This window comes from Pagrus pagrus (assembly GCF_965226575.1).
Source record: "Pagrus pagrus genome assembly, chromosome: 7".
In the NCBI taxonomy this organism is placed as follows: domain Eukaryota; kingdom Metazoa; phylum Chordata; class Actinopteri; order Spariformes; family Sparidae; genus Pagrus; species Pagrus pagrus.
In genome coordinates, this window is record NC_140191.1 from 1,035,389 (window position 1) to 1,061,407 (window position 26,019).

At 43.4% G+C, this 26,019-nt stretch overlaps 1 protein-coding gene across 2 annotated transcripts in view; it reads left to right on the top strand.

The window, feature by feature from the left end:
- Positions 1–24,183, top strand: part of LOC311260237 (collagen alpha-6(VI) chain-like) — a 38,376-nt gene extending 14,193 nt beyond the window's left edge. For both annotated transcript variants that reach the window (XM_084357832.1, XM_084357833.1), the window contains exons 12-39: positions 412–557; positions 1,033–1,125; positions 1,479–1,532; positions 2,794–2,865; positions 4,262–4,288; positions 4,441–4,485; positions 5,148–5,201; positions 5,514–5,576; positions 6,459–6,524; positions 7,613–7,666; positions 9,049–9,084; positions 9,196–9,258; positions 11,899–11,961; positions 12,097–12,159; positions 12,994–13,056; positions 13,152–13,202; positions 14,023–14,058; positions 14,179–14,241; positions 14,332–14,394; positions 15,110–15,142; positions 15,227–15,263; positions 15,895–15,906; positions 16,211–16,704; positions 18,226–18,316; positions 18,938–19,591; positions 20,304–20,385; positions 21,223–21,359; positions 23,360–24,183. In XM_084357832.1, coding sequence (XP_084213958.1) covers positions 412–557; positions 1,033–1,125; positions 1,479–1,532; positions 2,794–2,865; positions 4,262–4,288; positions 4,441–4,485; positions 5,148–5,201; positions 5,514–5,576; positions 6,459–6,524; positions 7,613–7,666; positions 9,049–9,084; positions 9,196–9,258; positions 11,899–11,961; positions 12,097–12,159; positions 12,994–13,056; positions 13,152–13,202; positions 14,023–14,058; positions 14,179–14,241; positions 14,332–14,394; positions 15,110–15,142; positions 15,227–15,263; positions 15,895–15,906; positions 16,211–16,704; positions 18,226–18,316; positions 18,938–19,591; positions 20,304–20,385; positions 21,223–21,359; positions 23,360–23,574 — 2,930 coding nt within the window. In that variant the 3' untranslated portion in view covers positions 23,575–24,183. The remainder of the gene's footprint in view (positions 1–411; positions 558–1,032; positions 1,126–1,478; positions 1,533–2,793; positions 2,866–4,261; positions 4,289–4,440; positions 4,486–5,147; positions 5,202–5,513; positions 5,577–6,458; positions 6,525–7,612; positions 7,667–9,048; positions 9,085–9,195; positions 9,259–11,898; positions 11,962–12,096; positions 12,160–12,993; positions 13,057–13,151; positions 13,203–14,022; positions 14,059–14,178; positions 14,242–14,331; positions 14,395–15,109; positions 15,143–15,226; positions 15,264–15,894; positions 15,907–16,210; positions 16,705–18,225; positions 18,317–18,937; positions 19,592–20,303; positions 20,386–21,222; positions 21,360–23,359) is intronic.
- The last annotated feature ends 1,836 nt before the right edge of the window (positions 24,184–26,019 follow it).

Genomic DNA, 26,019 nt, shown 5'->3' on the forward strand with positions numbered 1-26,019 from the left:
TAAACTTGAACAAAGTCAGAAAATAAAGAAAAATGGGGGCCTTTGTACAGCATGCGAGTTCTTTTCTTGGATTTGTTTCCCTTTTCTTTAGAAAAATGCTCCTTCATTCACACTTCACTCAGACTGAGTCACAGTCACCAGAACAGTGTTGGTTTGTCTCCACAGTCACCTGTGGTTCAGTCCAAATAAATCCTCAGTTTCACAGAGTAACATGTGGAAATATTCAGACTTTACACGCTGATGATGTCCACATATTCCAGTTATCATTATAAATTGTTATTATAAGTCCATTCCTTTAGTTTCTTTATGTAAAATCTGTGGAGAGAGGAGTCACTAACTATAGCACCATGTTGAACACATGAAGTCGTCTCAGACAGAAAACCTACACTGTGTTTTGTTAATCGTCTGCAGGGGTCAGCGCTCTGCTGACTGTCGCTCTGGAGAGAGCGCGTGATGCTTCCCAGCTGAGGGAGGTGGAGTTCGGCCGAGGCTTCGGCTACCACACTCCGCTCAGCATCGACATGCAGAGCGTTCGCAGCGCCATCTACAATCAGATTGTAAGTGTTTCATGGTACTTCTGCTAAGCACAGGTGAAACAGCCTGAAGGCCTCAATCAGCTTCACCAAGCTAGCTTGTATGAAAACAGCCAACACTTCCAGACAGTCTCCCCTTGAGACGCTTGGGTTCAACACCATTTCTAATTTTTCACCCCTCAGAGGGGTGGTGGTGGAAATCTCCCCCTTTGAAATTGGACAACACTTCAAAACCCTCATATGTCATCAGTTGTCGCCAGCAGCATTAATGTAAACAGACACAACCGAATATTTCCAATATGGCGTCTTCAGCTGTGGTGATTTCTCTTGTGTTACTGTGGCAGTCAGGACGCCCTACCCGAAGGCGTGTACGTACAAAATGGGTCAAAAATGGTCTCTCAACCCCGAAGCTGTCGGAGTGACCTGTTGTCTGTTACTCTTTGTTTTTTGAAATCAGGACATTCTCATTGTTTTCTGTTTATTGTTTTCTCCTCTGCAGAACATGGTGTCAGACAGGGTGTGCTGTGACGTCTGGTGCAAATGTGTGGGACCCGAAGGCAGTCCTGGCGATCGGGGCGACCCGGGGTCAAAGGTGACTGGAAATACACACCTTGATACATGAACGTTTGGGAAAACTTGACAAAATTAATAAGAAGGCTGGTCTGAGACACATATTTCAAGAGCATGTACTTCACTTTAAGTCCATTTTCCATTCATTACATGTTTAACCTCATGTCTGCATTTTTTTCACTGTTCTCTTCCGGGGGATAACAATGTGTTCAGATTGTGATAGTACAGGAGGTCAACAGTATTATCCTCAAGGACACTGTTCACATGCAGTTCCAGACGGTAGAAGGACATGAAATTAGCTGATTTAATTCATTTGTCACTTTTGTGAGTTTCTGTTAATGCTTCTGCCGCTTATCTTGTGTGTTTTATAAATAGGGTGATCCTGGAAAGAACGGTCTGCCGGGTTACCCGGGAGAGGAGGGAGCCTCTGTAAGTGCTTCTTCCACACGGTGTTTAAAGTCGCCCTGCAGTCCAAACTGTGTTTCTCTTCTTGTTCCTCCAGTTGAATGTTCAGCTCCACTGTGTAGAATGATGTCTGTGCACAGTTCGTTTCTAGAAAGGCTGTTTTCACGTTCGCTGCTCAAAGTGTGAATTTTTCTCAGAGCAGATTTTAAGAGGCGGATCCTACGAGCATGATTTGTGACATCACAAATAGTTCGAAGGCCAATAGAAAGCCGATTCACCCCCTGTCTCTTGGACCAACGTGGGACTATATTATGGACAAAAAATGTCTGGTCGTGACGGCGAGAGGCAAATAATGTTCTGATCTCGTTTGAATCGTGTCATGAATCACACACGTTCGTTTGATGTTTGTCAATTTAAAAAAACAGATAATTTAAGATGACGGCCATGTTTGTGTCAGCAAGACATGTTATGCGAGACGATGTGGTTCACTGAGCGCTTTAACACAAAACTACATGGTATTTTACTGCGTAAGCTACGTTCTTCACTTGCCAAATGATCTTTGACAAACACGTTGTGTGTGATTCATGTCACGATTCGTCCCTCCTCATTGGACGGCTGCACAAATGTTTTTAAAACAAGGTCCCAAGGGGCGCACTGGAGGGGGAGGGACTTCACCTCTCCATCGTGGTCCAATATTCAGCAAACAGAAGTGTGATGAGGAAACCCGAAGCCTCCAGTACACGGACACTGAGAATGGACTTTGCAGTGAAGTAGGAGACATCTGGTGTTCAGCAGTTAAACTTGTGAAAATGAAAATATTTTTATGTTAATTTATTCTGGAGTATTTAACGAGGGAGAAGGAGTGGGTGCCATTTTAATGTGGTAATAACACTTTCTGCAAAAACCACGTCAGACACACAGAGTGGTTTTGTATGCATTAATGATCTTTAATCATTTATACCAGCTTTGGTGAAGATGTGATGAAACTAGGAGGAGGGTGCAGCCAGATACACGCCAACATTACATTACAAATCTGACAGATCAATGGGACCACATTTGCAGAACTGTGCTGTACCTCAGTGCGAGTCTAGTTGTCATAATGTTTTGGTTTTTGATGGTCATGGATGTCTTCTTGTCTGCTGCTGAAGTCTGTCCTGTAACACACTGGAGATGACACATGTATATTTGAGCTTCACAGTATGAGTGAGTGTTATCGGGATCTGTTGATACCTTCTGGACTCCGGTGTTGGCTGCTGTGTCACTGCTCTCTGTTTGGCTGTTGCAGGGTGAGCGAGGACCTCCTGGACCGAAGGGCCCTCCGGGCACCAAGGGCTGTCCTGGGATCAGAGGACAGAAGGTAGAGTACAGAAAACAGTCCAGACTCTGAGGAAATTGTCAAAATTGCAACTTTAATCTTATAACTTCTGACACAGAAGTCACTGGATATAAAACTCACCACAGCAGTGTTGGTTTGTCTCCACAGTCGGCTCCGGTTTGGTCCAAATAAATCCTCAGTTCACAGAGTAACATGGGACAATCTTCCGGCTCTATGTGCCGTTATCACGTGTAGCTCCACGGCTAACTGAGCTAACTTGCTTACAGCAGTTAGTTGCTGCAGCAAAGATCGTATAGAGTAACAGTTATAGAGGTGTCTGTCTATTTCTGTCGCATTACACCTTTAAAAATCAGATGTAGCAAGCTGAGAAGATTAGGAAACTCATGGTTTCATTTTCTCCACTGAATATTTGTTCACAGGCCACAGTTTTTTTTATTGTTTTTTAACAGAAACAAGAGTTTTTACCAGCATATCAATAACACACAGACAGGAAAAAAGTAAAAATAAAACAATAATAATACAAATGAATTCATAAATAAAACAAAATAGTGCCGACCATCTGCACTGATTCTTTCATGAGGGAGGACCCTGGATATCTCCCAGTACCACAGTGTGGCAGTAGGTGGCTTATCCTTGATCCAGTTCATCAAAATACATTTTCTGGCCAATAATAGTAATTTGTCACATAGTTCGAACTGTAAATGCGTTTGAGGGAAGGCCAAGAAGGAAACGGCCTGAGTCTCTCTTAACCCTGAACCCAAAGATGCCAGTTCTTGAGAAATTGTGCCCAAAAAACTGTTAATGAGTTTACATTGGCAGAAGTAATGATGGTAGGTTCAAATCTCTCTTTGACACTTATTACACAGAAGGGACGCCTCCCGCTCCATCTTATTTAGTATGTGAGGAGTTTAGTAGACGCTGTAGTGTTTTATACTGTGTCTCTCTCAGTCTATTACATGTTAAGGTGGACCGAAACACTTTAATGGCTTCCTGCAAATCACCCTCAATATACTCGGTGTCAAGGTCTCTCTCCCAGTTCCTGAGAGAGTATAGCAGTGCGTAAAAGATGGAAATAAAATGGGTGAAACCTTTTCGGTCAATAAGGAACCTCTCTTGTACGTGACACATAAAAGTGTTCTGTAGGGAAACTGAGTTGTGACTGCAGCTGTTGGAAAGTCATTAGTGCACTATCATGGTGTAAGTCTCCAATCACACGTGCCACGAGTCAAACGTATTGGGAAGGAGACCTGGGGGAAAATCAGGCCACTATTTTTAGCTTTTCATCTGTATCACACAAAAATATTTGACATTTAAGTTGGTCCCGTGAGATCAGGCTGAATAGCGATTATAATAATGGCACGTGGTCAGTTGCCTGTCAGATGTTGTTGTGTGTAAATCCTGTTGTTTGTGTCCGCAGGGCTTAAGAGGAAACTCAGGCAACGCGGTGAGTTCAGCAGGACGTCTGGAATGTAAAGACAAAATCAATTAAGCAAAGCAGTAATGTGAAGTGCAGCGCTGACTGAAGGATGTTCAGTTTGGAGTCTGTCTGACAGAATAACTGTAGATGTGACAGTCGTTTCTCTTCCGATGCTGCAGGGCGAGAAGGGAGCAGACGGAGTGGATGGAGTCCATGGAGAGGAGGTATGAATGTCAACATTATAACATCTCATCAGCAGCTTTACTTTAAAGTAAGCAAATAGATAAACGACTCACGTAATATTCTGATTTTCAAGCTTTTGAATTAGTTTTGAAGTATTTTATCGTCTTGGATCCTGATCCAGCCCCCTTGTTAGCTCAGAACAGTACGCCTCATGCAGACTCGACTTGTTCAAATCTGATTTTGTTCTTCAGCGGCAGTTACGAGTCGTCTCGTTGCACAATTTTCTCATTGGTAGGCCTCAAAATTAAAATCTCCAGTAGTCCAGATGTCATGGACACGTCATGAACGTCCACTTTTGAGGAGTTACAATGTGTTTTTCTTAATGAACTTGGAGTTTGAATATGATAAGGAAATAAACAAAAATGAAAATGAATAACTAAAATAACTTGAGATAAGGTTAGTTTATATTCTGTGTATATCATCATTATCATGGCTAGGAGAATATTCTCAACCTGTCTGGTTCAGATAGCGAGCTAATTACCGTTAGCTCCACGAGTTGGTTGACAGCTCGGTCTCTGACCTGGTGGAAGTCAGACGACGTGAAAAAAACAACATGGAGTTAAACTAACCGTACTCCTGTAGTTGGTGATGAGCAGAGAGGGTTTTCAGTGCTGAACTGTGTCTCTGGTGTTTGTGTTTGCAGGGACTGAAGGGAAAAGATGGAGACAAAGGAGATAAAGGATACTCAGGAGATCCGGTAAAAAACTAAAAGCCAGCAGATTTATTTTCTTCTGTATTTTTTTGTTTTCATTTTGTGTTTAGTTTGTGCAACAATTCTGAATTTCAGTTCAGCTTCGTGAAGTTTGATCATTAAACTGAATGTGTTTGTACTGACGTTACTTAAAGTACATTTAATTATTTATATGAATAATGTTTGTTTTTGTTCCATATTGTAATAAGAAAGTGTCCTTGTATCCATCCACATCGATCAGCTCATCACAGTGGAGCTCTGAGGCGTTGACCTCTGACCTCTGGCTGGTTGACTGACCGGTTGAACTGTCGTCCTCAGGGTATCCCAGGCATCAGAGGAGAGAAGGGGCTGAAAGGATACCCAGGAGTGAGAGGAGATCGGGTGAGTCCAACAGGACTACATTTATACTACACAGAGCTACATTAACACTACACAGAGCTACATTAATACTACACAGAGCTACAGTAATACTACACAGAGCTACATTAACACTACACAGAGCTACATTAACACTACACAGAGCTACAGTAATACTACACAGAGCTACAGTAACACTACACAGAGCTACATTAATACTACACAGAGCTACATTAATACTACACAGAGCTACAGTAACACTACACAGAGCTACATTAATACTACACAGAACTACAGTAACACTACACAGAGCTACATTAACACTACACAGAGCTACATTAACACTACACAGAGCTACAGTAATACTACACAGAGCTACATTAATACTACACAGAACTACATTAATACTACACAGAGCTACATTAACACTACACAGAGCTACATTAATACTACACAGAACTACAGTAACACTACACAGAGCTACATTAACACTACACAGAGCTACATTAACACTACACAGAGCTACAGTAATACTACACAGAGCTACATTAATACTACACAGAACTACATTAACACTACACAGAGCTACATTAACACTACACAGAGCTACAGTAATACTACACAGAGCTACATTAATACTACACAGAACTACATTAATACTACACAGAGCTACATTAATACTACACAGAGCTACATTAACACTACACAGAGCTACATTAATACTACACAGAGCTACAGTAATACTACACAGAGCTACATTAATAATTGATATCTCCAATCAACGAGCCCTTAAACTGAGAGGAAAGTCCTTCAGATCCTTCTGTAACTTCTTGAGGAAAGTAGCCAACAGACAAACAAACACGAACTGAAACACACCCTGTAAGAGTCTTTGTGTTTTGCCCACAGGGTCAACCAGGTGTTGATAACAAAATCCGAGGAGGTAAAGGAGACCCTGGGAACCCAGGTCCTCCGGTAAGAAACATGCTGCATGTGCATTAAGATTGATGCTATAAAGTCAACTACATCCAATCAGAGACGGGCTCCGAGGTCACCTGAGGAGCATTTAGAGCCTACTACTGCACAATGATGAGCACAGTAATGATGAGTGGTGCAATGTAACTCAGTACATTCATTCAAGTACTGTACAGAAGTTTAAAATCAAGGTACTTCCATTTTATGCTACTTTATACTTGTACTCCACTAAATCTCAGAGGGAAACCTTGTACTTTTTTTACTCCACTACATTTGTCTGACAGCTTTAGTTACTAGTTACTTTTCAGTGTCCAGTGGGAGCCCTGTATCTCCAGAAGCTTCAGATCAACACTGTAACGTAAGCGTGCGGGGCCCCCCGCGACTATCCTAGGTCAGGCTATATGAACGCCATAACCTTATATTATTCTGATTATGAAAGAAAAACTCAGCATAACTAGCTTCACACCCGCCCCACGCCTCGCGGGGCCTGCGGGGGTAAACTTTACGGCCCAGCTTCAGATGCTGAATGTTTGTGATAAACTGAAGCATGTTGAGAAAATTCTCCTCCTTCAAAAACCCTCTGGGACGAGCTGACAGATACGTGGTCCTCACAACATGATGATCTTTGATGATCCTGTGTCTCCTCCATCAGCAGCTTCCTGTCGTTTGCAGCGGAGCGTTTCCACAGTTATTCCAGTGACCGCGGAGAACAATGACTCAAACGGTTGTGGTTGCACTTCCTTTGTGCTGTACTCTTTTATTTTTAATGTTTCCTTCTCAGGCTGAATATCACAGTGACAGTGAGGTTTGAAGTGAACCAGTCTATATGTGGATGGTGTCACTTCTCTACATCATCACACGGTGACATCAGGGTTTACTGCAGAGTGAGAAGTGAAAGCAGAGCAGTTGTCTGTTGTCAGTTTAAGTATTTAAGGATCTGAACCGCTGATAATCCTGTTTCTGCCTTGAGACACGTTGAAGTCTTTGTTTGAAGGAGTTATGGTTAAGGTCAGGGTTAATACATTTAACAAAGTTTTTAACTTGTCCTGAACTATATTTTGTTAAAGTAAATGTGTTTAAATCCACAGGGTGAACCCGGCCCAGACGGTCGGCCAGGTGGGAAAGGAGTCGATGGATTCCCGGTGAGATTTCAGACAGTTTATACTGGTATATGTCTGTACACATCCACTGTTGGTTACATGAAGGCTCTGAATACTTCCACCACTGACTGTGATGATTTCAAGGCTTCTGCTGTGAAGCAGCTGCAGGAAAACATTTAAAGGAGACTAAACATGTATTTGAATATTTGAGTTATAGATTTAAGTGATTATGATGAAAATTTGACTGTTAGACTTCTTTTGCAGTCTGTGATCAGTCATCCCAAACAGTCAGTAAACTGACTGCACAGAGTTATACTGACGAGCCAAGTGCTGAAAGACCTGTTAAAGGAACAGTTCACCCTTTTTAAAGCTAAAATCTTCTCTGTAGCTGCTAAGAGATGATGGCTGAGCCTGACTTTATATCATCAGGAGGAGACGATGACTGAGCCTGACTTTATATCATCAGGAGGAGAAGATGACTGAGCCTGACTTTATATCATCAGGAGGAGACGATGACTGAGCCTGACTTTGTATCATCAGGAGGAGATGATGACTGAGCCTGACTTTGTATCATCAGGAGGAGACGATGGCTGAGCCTGACTTTATATCATCAGGAGGAGACGATGACTGAGCCTGACTTTGTATCATCAGGAGGAGACGATGACTGAGCCTGACTTTATATCATCAGGAGGAGACGATGACTGAGCCTGACTTTATATCATCAGGAGGAGACGATGGCTGAGCCTGACTTTATATCATCAGGAGGAGACGATGGCTGAGCCTGACTTTGTATCATCAGGAAGAGACGATGGCTGAGCCTGACTTTATATCATCAGGAAGAGACGATGACTGAGCCTGACTTTGTATCATCAGGAGGAGACGATGACTGAGCCTGACTTTATATCATCAGGAGGAGACGATGACTGAGCCTGACTTTATATCATCAGGAGGAGACGATGACTGAGCCTGACTTTATATCATCAGGAGGAGACGATGGCTGAGCCTGACTTTATATCATCAGGAGGAGACGATGACTGAGCCTGACTTTATATCATCAGGAGGAGACGATGGCTGAGCCTGACTTTATATCATCAGGAGGAGACGATGACTGAGCCTGACTTTATATCATCAGGAGGAGACGATGGCTGAGCCTGACTTTATATCATCAGGAGGAGACGATGACTGAGCCTGACTTTATATCATCAGGAGGAGACGATGGCTGAGTTTTACTTTTTGGGCGAACTGTTCCTTTAATAATTATCAGAATGATGGTTGCAGGCTGTTGTCACAGTCGGCTGATACTTCGTGCCACGTGTTCACATCAGAAAGTTTTCCTGCACTGGTCCGTGTGCAGATCAACAAGCATCTTGTTAATTTTGTCATTGTGAATATAAAAATCTGTTATTCTTAAATCCTGTTGTCAGGGTCCAGATGGAAGAAGAGGCATCCCTGGAGAGAAGGTAGGAGACAAACTCAAACTGTCGGCAAAAGTTTATATATCGATTACACACTGCAATACTCTGTGCGTGTGTGTGTGTGTGTGTGTGTGTGTGTGTGTGTGTGTGTTGTAGGGTGCACCTGGAGCAGCAGGAGCTCGAGGACTTGCCGGCATCCCGGGTGCTTCAGGTCCACAGGTGAGTGATCAGACAACATGAAGCTGGACCTCTGACCCCAACATGTCACGAGTTTTGTCTTCACAGCCCGGGCCTTGTGTTGGAGAGGATAATACAGCAACAATATTTAGATGTTTTTGATGCTCAGTTTACTCAAAAAAGTGTCACAGAACAATGAACGAGGGAATTTAAGAAAACGCAACAAATACACAAAAGTGTGCTTCACATCCAGGAACAGAAACAAACACAGAGCCGCTGCAAGTGTTTCAGCAAAATAACAACACAGTTACAGAGAAGAGCAAAGCATGCTGGTAACTAGGCTGAATCTATAGAGGATCAAACCAATAACCAGTATATCAATCTGATTGATCAGAATAAAATAAACATTGACTGACACATTTTTTAATATCACTGACTTTTTTTTGACGTGTTCGTCCTCCAGGACGTCAGATTGGTGAGGACATTCTGCTTGTTCTGTCTATTGGCATTTATTTCCTCCAGCGGCAGTGTTTCGGGCTTTCTCAGCCACCATAGTGAAGTCAGCATCACTCTGGTTCCTCTGTGGGATTATTTCATTGTATTCTGTGTGTCAAACACAAGGTTCTGATCCGTCCAGGTTCTGATCAGCAGATAATCTCCACAGATGAACTCCACTCTGTGATGTTTGAAGGTAAATTAAATGTGTAGCAGTAAAAAGCTAATGCTAGGCTACAAACAGACGACATCACGGTCACATGACTCAAACGTCTCCACCACTGAGCGTCTCACTGCACAATTACTGTCCAGGTTTCTATAAACTGATCAATGTACAAGTTGTGAAGTCAGAGTGAGAACAGTGTGTAACTAAAGTGGGCCTGTGAAGACGGACTAGTGAGGAGACGAGTCTCCGTGTTCGCTGTGAGGACGTTTAATGTCCCCGACGACCTCTGTAGTCTCATTCAGACACTTGTTAGCAACCGCTAACTGTTTTTAACACATGAAGAGCTTCATAATTAAACTGTGGACATTAATGATGAGTTTATGTTGGAGAACAGAATAACTATGTTCAGCCTGTGGTGACCTCACAGCTGATTACACTCATTTAACTGGAAACACACTCAACACTCTCAGACTTTGAGACGAGGGGACAGGAAGTGCTAACATGCTAACATGCTAACTGATCTCTGGGCTTTAGGACCACAGACTACACCTCTGTATTGGGCTGAATAGGTGAACGGACAGTGGCTGTAGTGGCTGCTGTTGTTCAGTGTCCTGCAGTCTTCAGGTCAGATCCAGGGGGACGGTGTGTAGAGCCAACACAAACGGTGTCGGTGTCCAAATAGACTCTGCTGTGTTTTGGTTCAGCGAGGACGCGGTTCAACTACCAGAGGCTCATTTACTGCAGCTGCCTTCAGTCCTTCTGTCAAACAAACAGACGTTTCTTACAAACACATTTACACAACAAAGACAAAATGAATGGGGGTTTATGTGGACAGATGTGGAGTCGGTCAGAGTGCTTCAGATGTGGCGTTCAGGAAGGAGGATTTGCAGGTTTGGCTGGTGGACAGACTTCCAGAGAAATTCAGTGGAGCTGTTGAGGGAAAGTGAAGCCATGTGTCTCTGTGGGGATCCGCAACAAAGAGAGAAAGGAAAACTTTTTACAGTGTCGCTGATGAAGATGAACGACTAGCTCTGTTTCATACTGTGAAAGCCTTCCTGCACAGAAAATAGTCACCAGCTGTCACCCTTATTTGCAGCGTAAGTTAGCTGCCTCCTGCTCTCTTGGCACATCCAGGCTGCCGTACTTTCTTGTCAGGAAGAGAACTGATAACTGACCTGCAGCATGTATATGCAGGTTTACAGTAACCAGGCGGCTACAGTGCACGTAAACATGTCCTCCAGTCAGCTGTGAACCCTGGAGCGTCCCGGGAAGAGCATGAACCCATGCTGACTGATAGCAAGACGAGACATCAGGACGGATCAGAGTTGACTCAGAAAGCACCTTTAAAAATCAAGGTAGTTCAAAGAGTTTCACATAAGAGATAGAAAAGGCATTAAAGGAGCAGTCTGTAGTTTTGTTGAAGAAATGTTAATGAGACGAGAAAGATCTTCACTGACTGAACAAACCAATTAAACAAACTGACCTTAAAGGACGACACAGTTTTACTTTGTTTATATGTGGCGGACCCTGCCACCTCTCTAGCTTCAAACAGTGTTCTGGGACCTTACTTTCCTCTGAGAACAGCTGGTTTGTTCACTGATGGAAAAAATACATATTTCTCAGTTTGTATTATTGCCTCATTAATATTGTAAATATTAAAATTCTGTTTGAATTTCCACTCCAGAACTACACGGTGCCCCTTTAACACAGGATTTAAAAGAGCAAAACAAAATAGAAGATGAGATCAAATAGATTCAGATAAAACAGGAGAATTTAAAGGACAGTGCGAGAAGTCACAGATCGAATTGAGTCCAACGACAAAATAACAAGACTGCCGAACAGAAAATGTAAAAACACAAAAAGTCAATGTGAGTAATTACAAGTAAAAGCAATAAAAGAGACAATGCAGACAGGTTGAGAAGGAGGCGTGACAGAGTTACCTGTGGGGGGTGAAGCTGTCAGGTAATGAAGTTAAGTGTGTGAGGAGCACAGTCCTGATCCAGTCCATGTTGTCTCTGCAGGGACGCAGAGGGGAAAAAGGTGATCCTGGACTGCAGGGAATAAACGGCTTCCCTGGACCTCAGGTCAGTACACCACCTCGACACCCTCAGGCTTCATTTGTCCGACTCGTCCTTCATTTGTCCGACTCGTCCTGCTGAAGCCTCGCTGAGTTGGAAGTGTCGGCTCCTCCTGCTCTGACTCTGTTGGTTTCCCTGCAGGGTAACCCAGGAAAAGAGGGAGATCCAGGACAACCTGGACGTCGTGGCCCTAATGGACAGAAGGTGTGTGGCATCATTTCCTGTGTCTCATCTGTGATTTAATGACTTCTGGCTATGATCGCTCCTCCACAGTCAGCCGGGGCGATCATCAAGCAACGCTGAGGTCGTCTCAGGCAAATATTGTTGTTTTTACTTCACAACATTAAAAATTAATTATTTTATATATAGAAAAAACTCAGATAATCAGAAAAATCAGAGTCAGATCTGATAACTGGCTGACGATGGGTCAACTCAAAGTGTACAAACGGACATAACTTTAGTTACTAGTTACTTTTCTGACTACATGCTGCATCAGAGCCAAAACATTTTTAAATACGTTGATTTCATATTCAGTCAGATAACAGTGATTTATTTTTACTTGTACTTCTGATACTTAACTATATTTGATACCAGATACTTTAAGACTTTTACTCGAGTACTATTCATATGGGTGACTTTACTTTACCTTTTCTTACCAAACTCAGACTTTAACACCACTTATGTACTTTTAACTGAGTATGCCTGTTGGATACGTCTTACAACATTGAATGTAACTAAGTACATTTACTTAAATACAATTTTGAGGTACTGACTTGACTATTTCCATTTTCTGTTACTCTATGCTTCCACTCCACTACATCTCAGTGATGATATGTAACAGAGTACATCTACTCAAGTACTGTAAGGCACTGATGTAATTGCACTAATGCAATGTGTTTTTAAAAAATACTCGACAGGGTTTGGTGTGAGGGCAGTCAGGCGGGTGTGGTTCTGTGTTTTGGTCTCATGCTTTCAGTTTGTCTGCAGCTGTGAGTTCAGTAGAGAGAAGGTTTAAAGTGTTTGTTGTTGTTTTTGAAGGGCCAACCAGGAGAACCGGGTGTTCCAGGTGGTCCAGGCTCACAAGGATCCAGAGGAACGCCAGTAAGGAGCCGATCATCACTTATACTGTACGATGTAAACTGTATTTTTATAATCCCATCAGAGATTCACTACGTCTGTCCGTGCTCGATTTTCAGGGTCAAGATGGGAAAGACGGTTATGGACCTAAGGGAACCAAAGGTGCCAAGGTAGAGCTGAACTGCATGACCTGAAATACAAAAAAAAAAGGACATTTTTAACTGAATTTGCAGAGAGTGATCGACATGAAGCATGACTGAATGTTTCCATCCACTCTTGTTGTGTGAGTTGATTGGTTGATGTAGATAACCAGCAGGTGGAGCTAACTATCCAGTCCAACCCCTGCAGAGCAAGAGGACACAAGAGATGAGTCATTAAAGAGCACTTCTGTTAGTTTCACGTATCAACGTGAGGAAGATTACAGTCTGACATGTTTGAGTCACGTGTCTCAGGGACAAAATCATTCATCACATTTTGCTTTTTGTCTGCATTTTTGTGTTCAGTGCAACTTTTTCACCTGTCATTTTAGATACAAATTGAAATTGTGCATAAAAAATTATATTGGAAAACGTTTTTCATCCACAAAGCAGTCCTGCTGGAGGTCACACTCATGCACGACTGAAACTGGGGAGTCATATCGGTAGAGTAAAAAGTATGATGCATGAGTCACGCAAGACTGTGCTACATTTAGATAACCTGACACAGGAAAATCTGCAACGTGAAGGCTGATATCTGGAGGAGATGGTGCAAAAATGACAAAAATCCTGTTGAGAGCGAACATGAGTAAAGCTGCTGGTCCTGGTAACATCCCTGCTCATGTACTAAAAACCTCTAGCTGATAGAAAAAAGACTTCCTCTCAAACCCATCACAGAGACTTCACTAAAACCTTACTGACACAAACTGTTCTTTTGTTTGGTGATCTCAAAATGAAAAGCAACAAGTTTAAGCAAGTTTAAGTCAGATTTTTACCTCTCACCTGTTCTTTACAGGGAGATCCTGGTTTTCCTGGTTACCCTGGTCCGAAGGTGAGTCCATCCATTTTCTAAGAACTGAAGTCTACATGATTTCCCGCCCTCTCGTGTTGGTTAGCAGGCTGTTCAGGGATGAGCGACAACTTTCTGTTTTTGCGTGTTTTTTGTGTTCAGGGTCCTGATGGTGGAAATGGAACCAAAGGACATCCAGGAGGCAAAGGGAGCAAAGGTCAAGAGGTGAGACACAGCATACCTGTGTGTCCACACTCGTCATTGATTGTGTTTTTACTTCATCAGTGATTTTTATTTCTTGTCCTGTCAACCCAGGGGAGACCAGGCAGAGACGGAGGAGACGGCGATCCTGGAGTTGATGGAGGTGGAGGACACCCGGTGGGTCTGTAGTGAGAGTCAGTAATGACTTGTTAGCTATATGATCGTCAGAAGGTGCATGAAGCCGCTCCAGTGTGTCATTTCATACATCGTGCCAGTGTTGCAGAACCAGAAGAGGCTTGGCCGGTACACAGCATAACGTTGAGATCTGTGATTTCTTTTTTAAATCACCTGTAAATCTAAAAACATCTCAACGAACAGTTTATCATACGGATGCTGTTAGTGTTGTGATTGAGATCCTGACCCACCCCACATCGTGGAAAGAGACGTTTTTTGCTCTAAATGCCATCACATAGCCACCATCGGGAAACAGAGCTGGATGCTGTTTTCTGGGAGGAAGTTCACTGACCGTCGCAGTGACTTTTCCAAATGAAATCTGGTGATTTTATTTTCTTTATAAGTCCCCAGAGACAGTAACTACAACAACACAATCATTGCCAGTAAACTGTGTGAAGAGTCGGGTCGACAGACGGGGTGACAGCAACATTTCCAGGCATAAATTCTGCATCTTTATCCTCATTTGAGTCGTCAGTCTGCTGCTGTAGCTTCATCTGTCCACACGTGAACAGTTACTGATGGTTCGACCCTCTTGATCAGCGAGGAGTAAGTAGGCAGAAGAAGCAGGGAGATATTTCTTCCCCTGGTGGAGGTCTAGACATGCTGGTGCAATTAAGGTAGAAGGTTTTCTAATATCCCTGCTTTCACTTCTCCCCAGGGTCCCAGAGGTCCTCCTGGAGAAGGCACCTCAGTAAGTCCACCTTTTAAACTCACCTGCCAACATTAAGAGATTAATGAAATATACTTACGAATGATATACTTTCTTTCGTCACAGCCTTGCACTCTGATCACCATAATCAAAGACAACTGCAGTAAGTGTTGAATATGTTTGTGAACAAATTCATTTGTTGCATTAAATGTGTCTGTGACTCTCAGCTCAGCTCAGGAGACCTTTTATTTTTAAGACACGTTGGTAGATCTTGCTTCCTGTTAGTATAGGGAAAGAATAGACTTTTAAATCACCTTCAGACACGTCAAAGTGAAAACAAAGGTGTTAAAGTTCATGTAGGATAATTGTGCTAAGATAATTTGAGATAATAAAAAAAGGGTCCAGGTTGTCCGCTCCAGTTTACAATCAATGGCAAGACGAGCATCCTGAACTCCACTCGAAGAGACGTCAGCAGAGTGAACAGCAGACTGCCACAAACTGAGGATGTACAGTATTGTCGTCTGTTGTCGAGGGATTTAATCATGTGCAAGAGACATTTTATTATAATTTACAGCCTTGATTAAATCCAGGAAACACATATTTCTAAGTAGTCTGAGAGCCGTCCAATGGGAATAATCTCCAGAGCGTCTGGTGAAGGACCAGGCTTTACGTCTTTCTGTTAATAAGTCAGATAATTCATGTGTAAACTATTATATCTGTTTTTTACTCTTTAAAGGGTGCATGCTTGTTGTCTTGATGAAATAATCATTCAATTATTTTTCTCTTCCATGCAGCGTGTTGCATAGGTATGTACATCTTCATTTTGTCAGCCAGAGTCATTTGGTACGTACAAAACAAAACTGCAGATTCACTCTTGAGATGCTGGAGGTCAGATCACAAAGCAAATAGTAACACTGTTAACCTTCTTTCATGCTTGTATGAAGAAAAATGTCCAAAACACACATTTAGTTTTTATGAGGCTACATTTGCATATTTAAACATAAAATAACAGAAAACTTGTAATATGAAAAGTAATTGCCTTAATGAAAGTAATCAAATGTTTCATGGTGATTACTTTATCATCCACTTTTCAAACATGAACTCCTCCAGGTCGATCCCAGTGCCCGGCCACCCCCCTGGAGCTGGTGTTCGCCCTGGACATGTCCGACGATGTGACCCCGGCAATCTTCGAGAGGCAGCGCAATGCCCTCCTCTTCCTGCTGGAGGACCTCGCCATCGCTGAGTCCAACTGTCCGACGGCCGCTCGCGTCGCTGTGGTGGGATACAACTCCTCCACCCAGTACCTGATTCGCTTCAAGGTCTGGCGCCAGAAGAGACTGTTCATCGAAGCTGTGAAGAACATCACCCTGGAGAAAGCGAACAACCGACGCCAGCTGGGGGCCGCCATGCTCTTTGTGGGTCGCAACGTCTTCAAGCACATTCGTGCAGGACTTACAATGAGGAAAGTGGCCGTCTTTTTCACCAATGGGCCCACGGAGGACAGTGCGAATGTGGTTGCCGCCCTGATGGAGTACCGGGCCCTGAACATCGTCCCAGCAATCATCTCCATGCGCAACGCTCCAGCTTTTCAAAGAGCAGTCGAGGTGGGTTTGTTTCATCGAAGTTCAGAACGGGACTCATTTCTGTTCACTCAGGTCAGGTCAAGGTCAGGTCAGGTGTTGGTCCGGAGCCAGTGCCTACTCTGGAACACTTTACTGGTCTAGAACAAAGAACCACGTACATCAGGGACTGGGGCGGCGTTACTGTGACCAAGGACGTACTAAAACTATGACCGCCTTTTTTAAAAACCAGAGCTAGTGTAGCAAACTGGCTCCTAAAAGGTTCACAGGTTGCACCAACTCCAAACCAGTACTTGATTTGGTTTGATCGACAAGGGGAGTCAGTGGCCTCAGGGTAATGGCATCCAAGCTAGACGTTGTCTCTTCAGTTCCTAAGTTGTTGGCCCAGAGCGATCGATCACTTCGAACTGACCTCTGATGATGGATGTGGAAACTGAGAACTCGGTGAGGAGGCGGCAGCACCTCCTGAAACGAGGCTGTTACATTGGCCCAATTTACAAGAAGTCCCAAATAATGAAGAATTAATTATTATGACAAAATTGAGTGATTTCATACGTGAGTCTGGGGACTTTCTCTCCCTCTTCAGCTCCTTGCTGTTTTTTTGTCGTCTGCTGTCGTGCAAAACGTTCTCTCATTGGTGTAAATGATTATTAATAACGATAAGATGCATGTTACCCTGACCATTCAAATTAACGCTGAAAACATGAACGTCGCGCACCATTTTCTGTGACACCATTATACTGACTGACACCTCAGCTGGCCCTGTGTACACCACCTGGGATTATCATGTTGAAAACGGGACAATATTCAGTCTGAGCATATTTCCGCCGTCTTTTCAACCGGCTGAAATGTGGTTACAACATCAACGTGTCACAAAACCCGACTCTTTTTGGTGCGTGACTCATTCACACTGGAGTCAGGAAAACGTGTCGGACGTCAATATGGTCTAAAGGTGCTGACACACCGAGCCGACAGTCGTGCGATGTGTGCAGGACACTACAGCCCTGGCTTCTTCGTGTTCACACTTGAAGGGCTCTGTGGTCCTGCTCAGTGCTGAAGAGCACAGTGTTGCCAGTCTCAGTGAGCGAAGGCAAAAAAACCTCTGACATGCAGGATTTTCTTTGGGATGTTGTGATGCGTGCCAGATGCAGCGCTGTTTGTCTTCCACTACGACAGAACACAGAAACAAGACGAGATGTTATCGTGCTCGAGGCTTATTTTCACTGGGCCGATGTCGTGTAGTCTGGTCCTGCTAAGTGTCTCGCTTCAGGTTTGGTATTCACTGTGTGGCAGGAGAACACATATCATTTCTCTCCTTTCTGCCTCCAGCTCTCTTTGCACTCAGTCTCCCTCTTTAGCTTTGATAACATTTACTCATCTCAGTTAGATTGTTACCTTCAGCGTGTACAAGAAATAATGCAAACCTGGTGACGAATTAGCTCCCAGTTTTATTTTTCTAAAATCTAAAACCGACCACTGAAGAAATGTGTTTTTGGCAAGAAGAAGTTGAGCATTAAGATAATTAAAGCTGATGATTCATCTCAGGTGGACGACACTGGACACTCCATCTTCACAGTGCTGGGGAGGAACATGGCTGCTGACCTGAGGAGGGTCAAGAACTGTGCCATCTGCTACGGTGAGTTCGATTTACATTTGAGATCAGTAATACTCTTCATTTTAGAGTTATTGGCCTTCGCGGGATGTGTTAACAAATTGATTAAAGAGATGAAATTGAAAAGACGGCTGAGCTCATGTCGGACGTTTTTTATCCACGATCTCTGTCTGAGTTATCTCAGCCTGTTTACTGAGTGAACAGAGGCTTCCCTCACGTTTCATGACTCGGAGGGCGTGTTGTTTATGAATCAGGAGTCATGACCAAGACCACACTGTATCAAGACCGAGACTTTAAGGTGTTGAGACCAAGTCAAGACCAGTTTATTGTGCACGCATCAGGTTTTCTGTGTGATGCGTACTTAAAAAAAAAAAAAGATGATATGAATATGATGATATCCCTGCAGTCGTGTTCTTGGCTGGTCTTGAACTAAAATCCAGAGTCCTCTTTGTCTGAGATCCAGACGGGGCAGAGACCTTCATAAAGTGAGCGATCTGAAGTACGACACCACTTTTTACTTATAGCACGTGCTTTAAACTGGTCTGTAAGGAAGACAAGGCAATGCTAAGTACTGTTGAAATATTAAATTAAAGACAGACTGCAGCCACAGTCGGCGTCTCGATGGTTACTCTGTTGTTTCTTCAGACCCCTGTAGGCCTTTAGAGGAGTGCGCCTCCATCCAGGAGGTCCCGCGGCCTCAGGAGGTGGACATGGACCTGGTCTTGGTGGTGGACAGCTCCAGGGAGGTGCAGGCTGATGAGTATGCTGGCGTCCAGCAGCTGTTGGGCTCTGTGGTGGAACAGCTGGCTGTGAGCTCGCAGCCCCGCAGGGCCGGGAGCCAGGCCCGAGTGGCTGTAGTCCAGCAGAGCGGCACCCAGGTCACCAAGTCGGAGTTTGGCCTGCAGGCCTACCAGGACCACGACCTGATGAGGACCCACCTGATCCAGACCATGAGGCAGCAGGGCGGCTCCTCGGCGCTGGGACACACGCTGGAGTTCACCCTGAAGGAGGTGCTGCTGAAGGCCAGCCAGCCCCGGAGGAGGAGGGCGATAATGGCGGTGGTGGGCACCCCGACGGCTTACGAGGACCGAGCCCGGCTGCACTACTTCTCCCAGAAGGCCAAGTGTGAGGGGGTGGCGATGTTTGTGGTGACGGTCGGCCAGCGCTTCAACCGGACGCAGGTGGAGGAGCTGGCCAGTCTGCCTGTCGAGCAGCACCTGATCCACGTCAACAGACTGAAGGCCGACGAGCAGGGCTACGCCCAGCGCTTCTTCAGAGTCTTCCTCTCCGCCCTCAACAGTAAGAACCGGACTCAGGATTGAATTAGAGTAAAAGTTTGATTGTTTTCAGCTCCAGATGTGATGCTGTTCAGATTCAAGGGCGACTTTAAAGTCTCCATGAATCAGACAGCAGAGTGTTATTTGTGTCACATATTTACGTGGATATTCATTTGTGTTAACAGCATTAGCACTGGATCTGAGTTGCGCCCCCGACATGCAGCTACATGTCAAAGTGTTCTGACTCTGTCTGATTGTGAGCTCCCAGTGAACACGGCCGATCAAGTGATCAGAGGATGGATACCAGTGTAAAGACTGGGAACACAGTGCCAAGGTGGTTTTCTCGGCAGGTTTGGCCTCTGACAAAGGGGGCCTAACGTCAGTCAGCTAATAGGACCGCTAGCATTAGCTGGATGACTAAATGAGCAAGTGGTGACTGACTAACAGCAGCTAAACTCTGTAAACCACCTTGGCACTGGATTCCCCAACGTCAAGCTGGCCGCAGTTGGTCTCTGAGTTCAGTCGCGACACCGGCCGTGTTGACTTGGAGTAAGTAAGTAGTAAGTAACATTTGGACAGTAAAGCCATCTGTTCATCAGGAAACTGTAAATGTGTTGTTTAACAGCTGCACAGTACGACCGTGGATGTGATGCAGAAAAGGCATTTTTTACACTTTTCTTTTAATCGTTTCTAATCAATAACAAACATGAATGTGTCTGTCCTGTTTGTTTCAGAGGGAACAAACACGTATCCGCCCCCTTCAATAAAAGAGACCTGCAACCAGCTGCCGGACCTGATAGACGAAACTTTGAACGGGTAACTCACTTTCTGAAGATTTACACATGACCCTCGGCAGCTGCCTACTTATTAATGATGATTCATTTTGAGTTGTGTTAGTGTCATCTGAAGTCCAGTCGTCCCTTTTAGCTCATTTTTGGTGTTCACCATCGACTGTAAAAACAGACCGTGACGTCACGTGACGGTTTCTGAAGAGCCAGAGTGAAGCTCAAAGTCGGACCAGTTGTCGACATATTGGCACTTCCTGACTCTGCTGCCCCTCCCCTCCCGTCCGTTAGTCCAGTAAACCGCACAGAAAGACAAAATATGTGTCTGATGTTTGTATTGAAAATCCTCTAAGAGGCACCAACAGCACAAACACGACTGAGGTGAAGATCAGTGACTGAGGTGACACAGGTGAAGCCGAGCAGACGGCCCACAGCTGATATCATTTAAACCAGTGACTTATATAAAAGTTGTCACGAGCGGGGAAATGAGCTAAAGAGGCTGTAAACTTGTTTATGTCTGCTGTCTTGGTACTTCTGCGTTGGCTTCAGGAGGCCTCTTGGTCTCCACCTACTCCTGAGGGAAATATCTGTGTCTTTAGCTGCTGAATCCTCCACTGTGTTCAGCAACGAGCCAGCGCTGAGACTGAACCTGACAGGAAATGTGCTGCAAAACAAAACGAGGAGCTAAAAAAGGCTTGAAAGCTCCGTGGAGCTGCGAGCAAAGTCCTTTCATTCATAAACGTTTTATCCAATGAAAATATAGATGAGTGCTGCTTTAAGAAGATGTGTGTTGTTGACTTTTACATATTATTTGATTCAATATTTAATATAGAAATGTCAACGTGAGTTTTGGCTGCTGTGTGTCCAGTCAGGGGTCGGCTGAGATGGAGGACGAGTTCTTCGCAGACGAAGTGCCCGACGTGACTCAGACGGGACGGAGGGACGTGACGAAAACACGGACCAGAGGAACCGACCAGAGCTCACTGTCAGGAGCTACAGTCAATGGTAGCACACACACACACACACACACACACACACACACACACACACACACACACACACACACACACACACACATACACACACACACACACACACACACAAACTAATTTACAGCGCCAAACTTATTAAAGGAGCAGTCTGTAGTTTTGTTGAAGAAAGGTTAATGAGCAGAGAAAGATCCTCATTGGCTGATTTTAAACAAACTAAATAAACAAACTCTCTTTGTCTTCATGACTGAATAAACTGAATAAACAAACTGACCTTAAAGGACAACACACTTTATACTGTTTCACTTTGTGTATATGTGGCGGACCCTGCCACCTTTCTTAGCTTCAAACAGTGTTCTGGGACCTTATTTTCCTCGGAGAACAGCTTGTTTATTCACTGATGAAACACTGAAACAGTTTGTATTATTACCTCATTAATATTGTAAATATTAAATTCTGAGTTAGAATTTCTTCTTTAAAACTACAGAATGCTCCTTTAAACCTCAAACCGACAGTGACGTAACACTAGCGAGCATCGTGTCTGTATCACAGCCTGATTATCTTCTTCCGATCAACGAGCCTCACTGTCACCATGAACACACACACTAGAGCTGCAATCCACGATGCAACCTACAATTATTTCCATATTCGATTAATCTCGATTATTTTCGTCGTTTGGTCTGTAAAACCTCAGAAAAGGGTGAGAAATGTTGATGAGCCCCAGATGACGTCCTCAGATGTCTCATTTTGTCCACAACCAAATATATTCAGTTCACTGTCACAGCGGAGGAAAGAAAGCAGAAAGTATTCACAGTGAAAGGAGACCTCTTCTGCTGTTCGTTGTTTTCTTTCTTCTCTTCAGTTCTTTTGGGTTCTGTAAAAGAAAGTTTCTTGAATCTTGAAGTTTAAAAGCCCAAAGTTGATGCGACCGGGAGCTCCTCTCTCCCACAAAACTCTGCGCCTCAAACACCTCATCAGTAGTCTCGCCTTTAATTCTGTGACTTTGTGACATCACACTGTCACCAGGTCACACATTTGCATGATTTATTCTGAGCGCCTCATTTGGCTCATAAGCATCTGTATTGTTGGACCACAGCTTTTCAACATTTGTGAGAGTGAAACTACAGGATATGTTTCAGAAGACGAGGGTCGCTACAGAGCTCAGAGCTAAACACGTCTTCATCCGCTCCATCAGAGGACGTCAGGACTCAGTGGATTAGTCCTCATGACGACTGGAAAACTGTTGACTAGTGTGTGTTTAACTGCTGCACTGCTACGGTAGCTAACTTCAGCAGCTGAGGATTTTACTGCAGACTGTGTTATCATCGAGGGCCAGTTACTGTACGAGCTGAAGATAGATCGATACCGACTCTCTCTGATCCGACTTCAGACTCGGAAGCTGTGAGTTTTGTCATGTTTTATGTTATTTTACTGCTAAAGTTGTAGTTCTGGGCTTCTGGTGCGGGGGGGCCTTAAAGAGACAGGAGCGTCTCAGACAGAGGGTGAACACAGGGCAGCAGCACTGGACAGTCCGAGAAAACTGGTGTGTCTTTTTAGTATTAAGGCATGTAAACCTGTTATAGCCTGTAGAAACCTGTGGAAAATAAAATTACCAACCCGAAAATATGTTTCCTTTAAAAAACTGTAATCAGAGAATTTTGAGGACTTTTTTAAGAACCACTTAATCAGATTAATCAGCTCTCAAAATAGTAGGAATTGACTTTAATAGTCAGCAACTAATTGATTAATAATTGCAATGTTGTGTATATTTCATATTTCTGCAGCAGATTGTTTCATTAAAAGGGCACCAAAGTCAGAAATGTTCCGATCCTGGAGATTCAGTTTTCCAGGAAACACTGAATCAGACTGTGTGTTGACTGTGGTGGATTAATGGATCTGCCTCGTCAAATGAATGAGACATTAGATGAAGTCACGTATGAGCATGTTGGCTTCACACCAAAGAGACGAGTGACGTGCTCAGTGTAACACGTGACTCTCTCTCCTGTCTTCTTCCAGCCACCTGTCTCCTCAGCCAGGACGCCGGCAGCTGCACGGACTACACAGAGATGTGGTCCTTTGACAACAATGGAGGGAGATGCACTCGCTTCTGGTACGGCGGCTGCGGCGGCAACGAAAACCGCTTTAAGACGCGGCTGGACTGTGAGAATACCTGTCTGACAAAGGCTCAGAGGGGAGGACTAGCTGTCATGGGACGTGAGCGGATTGAATGAAGAAAACTGCCGCTTTGGTCTGAAAGTGAAGCAGGAAATATCAGCGCAAACATTCATCTCCAAAGACCAAAAACACGCTGACCTCACAGAGACGTGAAGAGAAGAGAAGCTTCCACTCAGTGCAGATGAAAACACATCCGGGTCAGTTTCAACTGATCCAGAACTCGGCAGCTGATGGTTAACATGTTCTTGACGAGTCGATTTAAGTGTTTTTTCCTTGAACGTGAATGTTTTGTTTCTGAGCTTTATTTTAATGAATTAATTGGAGATTGGTTGATTTTTTTTTGCACTCACAAACTTTCTGCTGGACGTTGATTTGACCTTTAACTGAATCACAACACGGACTCTGAGGTCCTTCAGGATATTTTTGTTTTTGACGAGATGAGGTGCTATTTTTCCTTCCATTCTTTAGAGAAGCTCGACGAATACTTTCATTTCAATTTGGTACCATTTCTTTAGCGTCTATCATTTTGTCTCTGCACTACTTTGTGATTAAAAGTTATATTTCACCTAACAACTAAACTCAAGTCTTGTCCATCAGTATCAAAACAGCACGACCTCTTCAATATGTTTCCAGGAAGCTTCCAACTGATTTAACTTCTGCTCATCGTGACATTTTAATTTCCAGCTAGTAAGTCCTGTTAAAACACAACAATGCACAATAGAGTTAAATGTATGTGGGACCAAAGTGATCAGCAGCTGGCAGCAGTAGTTTCTTTTTCAGCCACAAGATGCTGCCAGGTCATCATCTTCAGATCTGAGGGCAGCCAGCTGTAACATCTGTCTGTGTGCACCGCTGGGACAGATGTTACAACAATATAATAATAATGCACTTAAGTACAATTTTGAGGAACTCAACCCAACCCTTTAACCCAAGTTAAAAGTTACTGTGCAGATTTCACATACAATACATATGATTCATCTATAGAGTAACCTGTGATGCATTAAATGTATTATTAGTAACCTACTCAACATTTAATGTAGAAAAAAGCACTTCAGCCAGCTGTGATGTTCAAATGCTGTTCATGTGTCAGTGCATCAGTAATAATATTCAAATGATAAAAAGTACTTTTACTCAGTGTTGTAACTGAAGGTCATACTTGAGTAAAAGTAAAGATAGTGTTACAATATTTCTTTGATAAGAGTACTTGAGTATCACAAGTAAAAGAAAAAGAAACATATTTACATGTAGTATGTAAATACTTCCAACTACGAGCCGACTGATTACAAATCTGATATTCAGAATTTTTCTGATGATAGAAAAAGTGTTTTTTAATCTGATTACCAGTAAAATTGATGTAAAAATGTGCCACTTTGGCTCTGATGCAGCATTTAATAGGCAAAGTAACTAGTGACTAAAGTTAAAAGTACAATACTTGCCTTCAAAATGTAGTGGAGTAGAAGCAACAGGAAATGGAAATCCTTAAGTATAGCACAATTACCTCAAAATTGTACTCGAGTAAATCCACTTAGTTACATTCCATCACTACTTTTACTTTTGACACTTTCAAGTACATTTTGCAGATTATACTTTTGTTCTTATACTTAAGTACATTTTAAACTTTTTGTATTACTTTTGACCACAGAAGTGTAACTGCTCATTTGACTTAAGTAAAAGGTAACTCAACCACCGGCTCTGTGCAAATGGAGAGCTGAGTTTGAGGGATTGTTCTGTCCTGGGTTTGTTCATCAGCGGTTCCTCAGGACGTTACAGCGACTCTGATAAAACACTTTGTTACCAAACATGGAGAGGAACAATAAATGCTGCGCTGCCACATCAGCTCAACTTTAAAGATCTCTGCAGACAATAATAGCACCAAATCACACTCACTTTAAACTGTAGATCTACATTAAAACTGTTTATTGAATGTGTTTTTAAAGTTTTTAAAAAAAAATAATCCACCCACATTTAAGTTTTATGTCTAGCCTCATATTTCTCTCTGGTGCCTTTCAGAGTAACTAAAGTCAAACTTTAAGAACTGATGGAACAAACTGCATGTTTTACTCAATGACTGCAGACTTACTGAAATACTACTAATGAATGAAAACCATGTAAAGAGATGCTGTGCTGTGTAGACAACATTAAAACTTGTGTTTTTTCAATGAAGATTGGCGCAGTGAGTGTGTGCTACAGGTCAGGAACCAAACTGGTATTATTTAGCTAGTTAAATTAGCTAGTGGGGCTAACGTATGCAACAGGCTAACGGACTGTGTCTTTATGTTTTAATGTGTTGAATACTGAATCACTCATTCTCTGGCTCTGATCACCTGCTAAGACACCAGGTGGTCAGCTCCGTAGCTAGAAAGCTAACCGCTAACAAACTGTAAAGTGTGCACGTGGGTAAACCAATCAGAGGCAGAGTAGCGCAAAGGCAACGAGTACTAGCCAATCAGCGGCAGAGTGGGGCGGGCCTTAGCGAGAATATTCGCGCTGGCGGTAGTTAT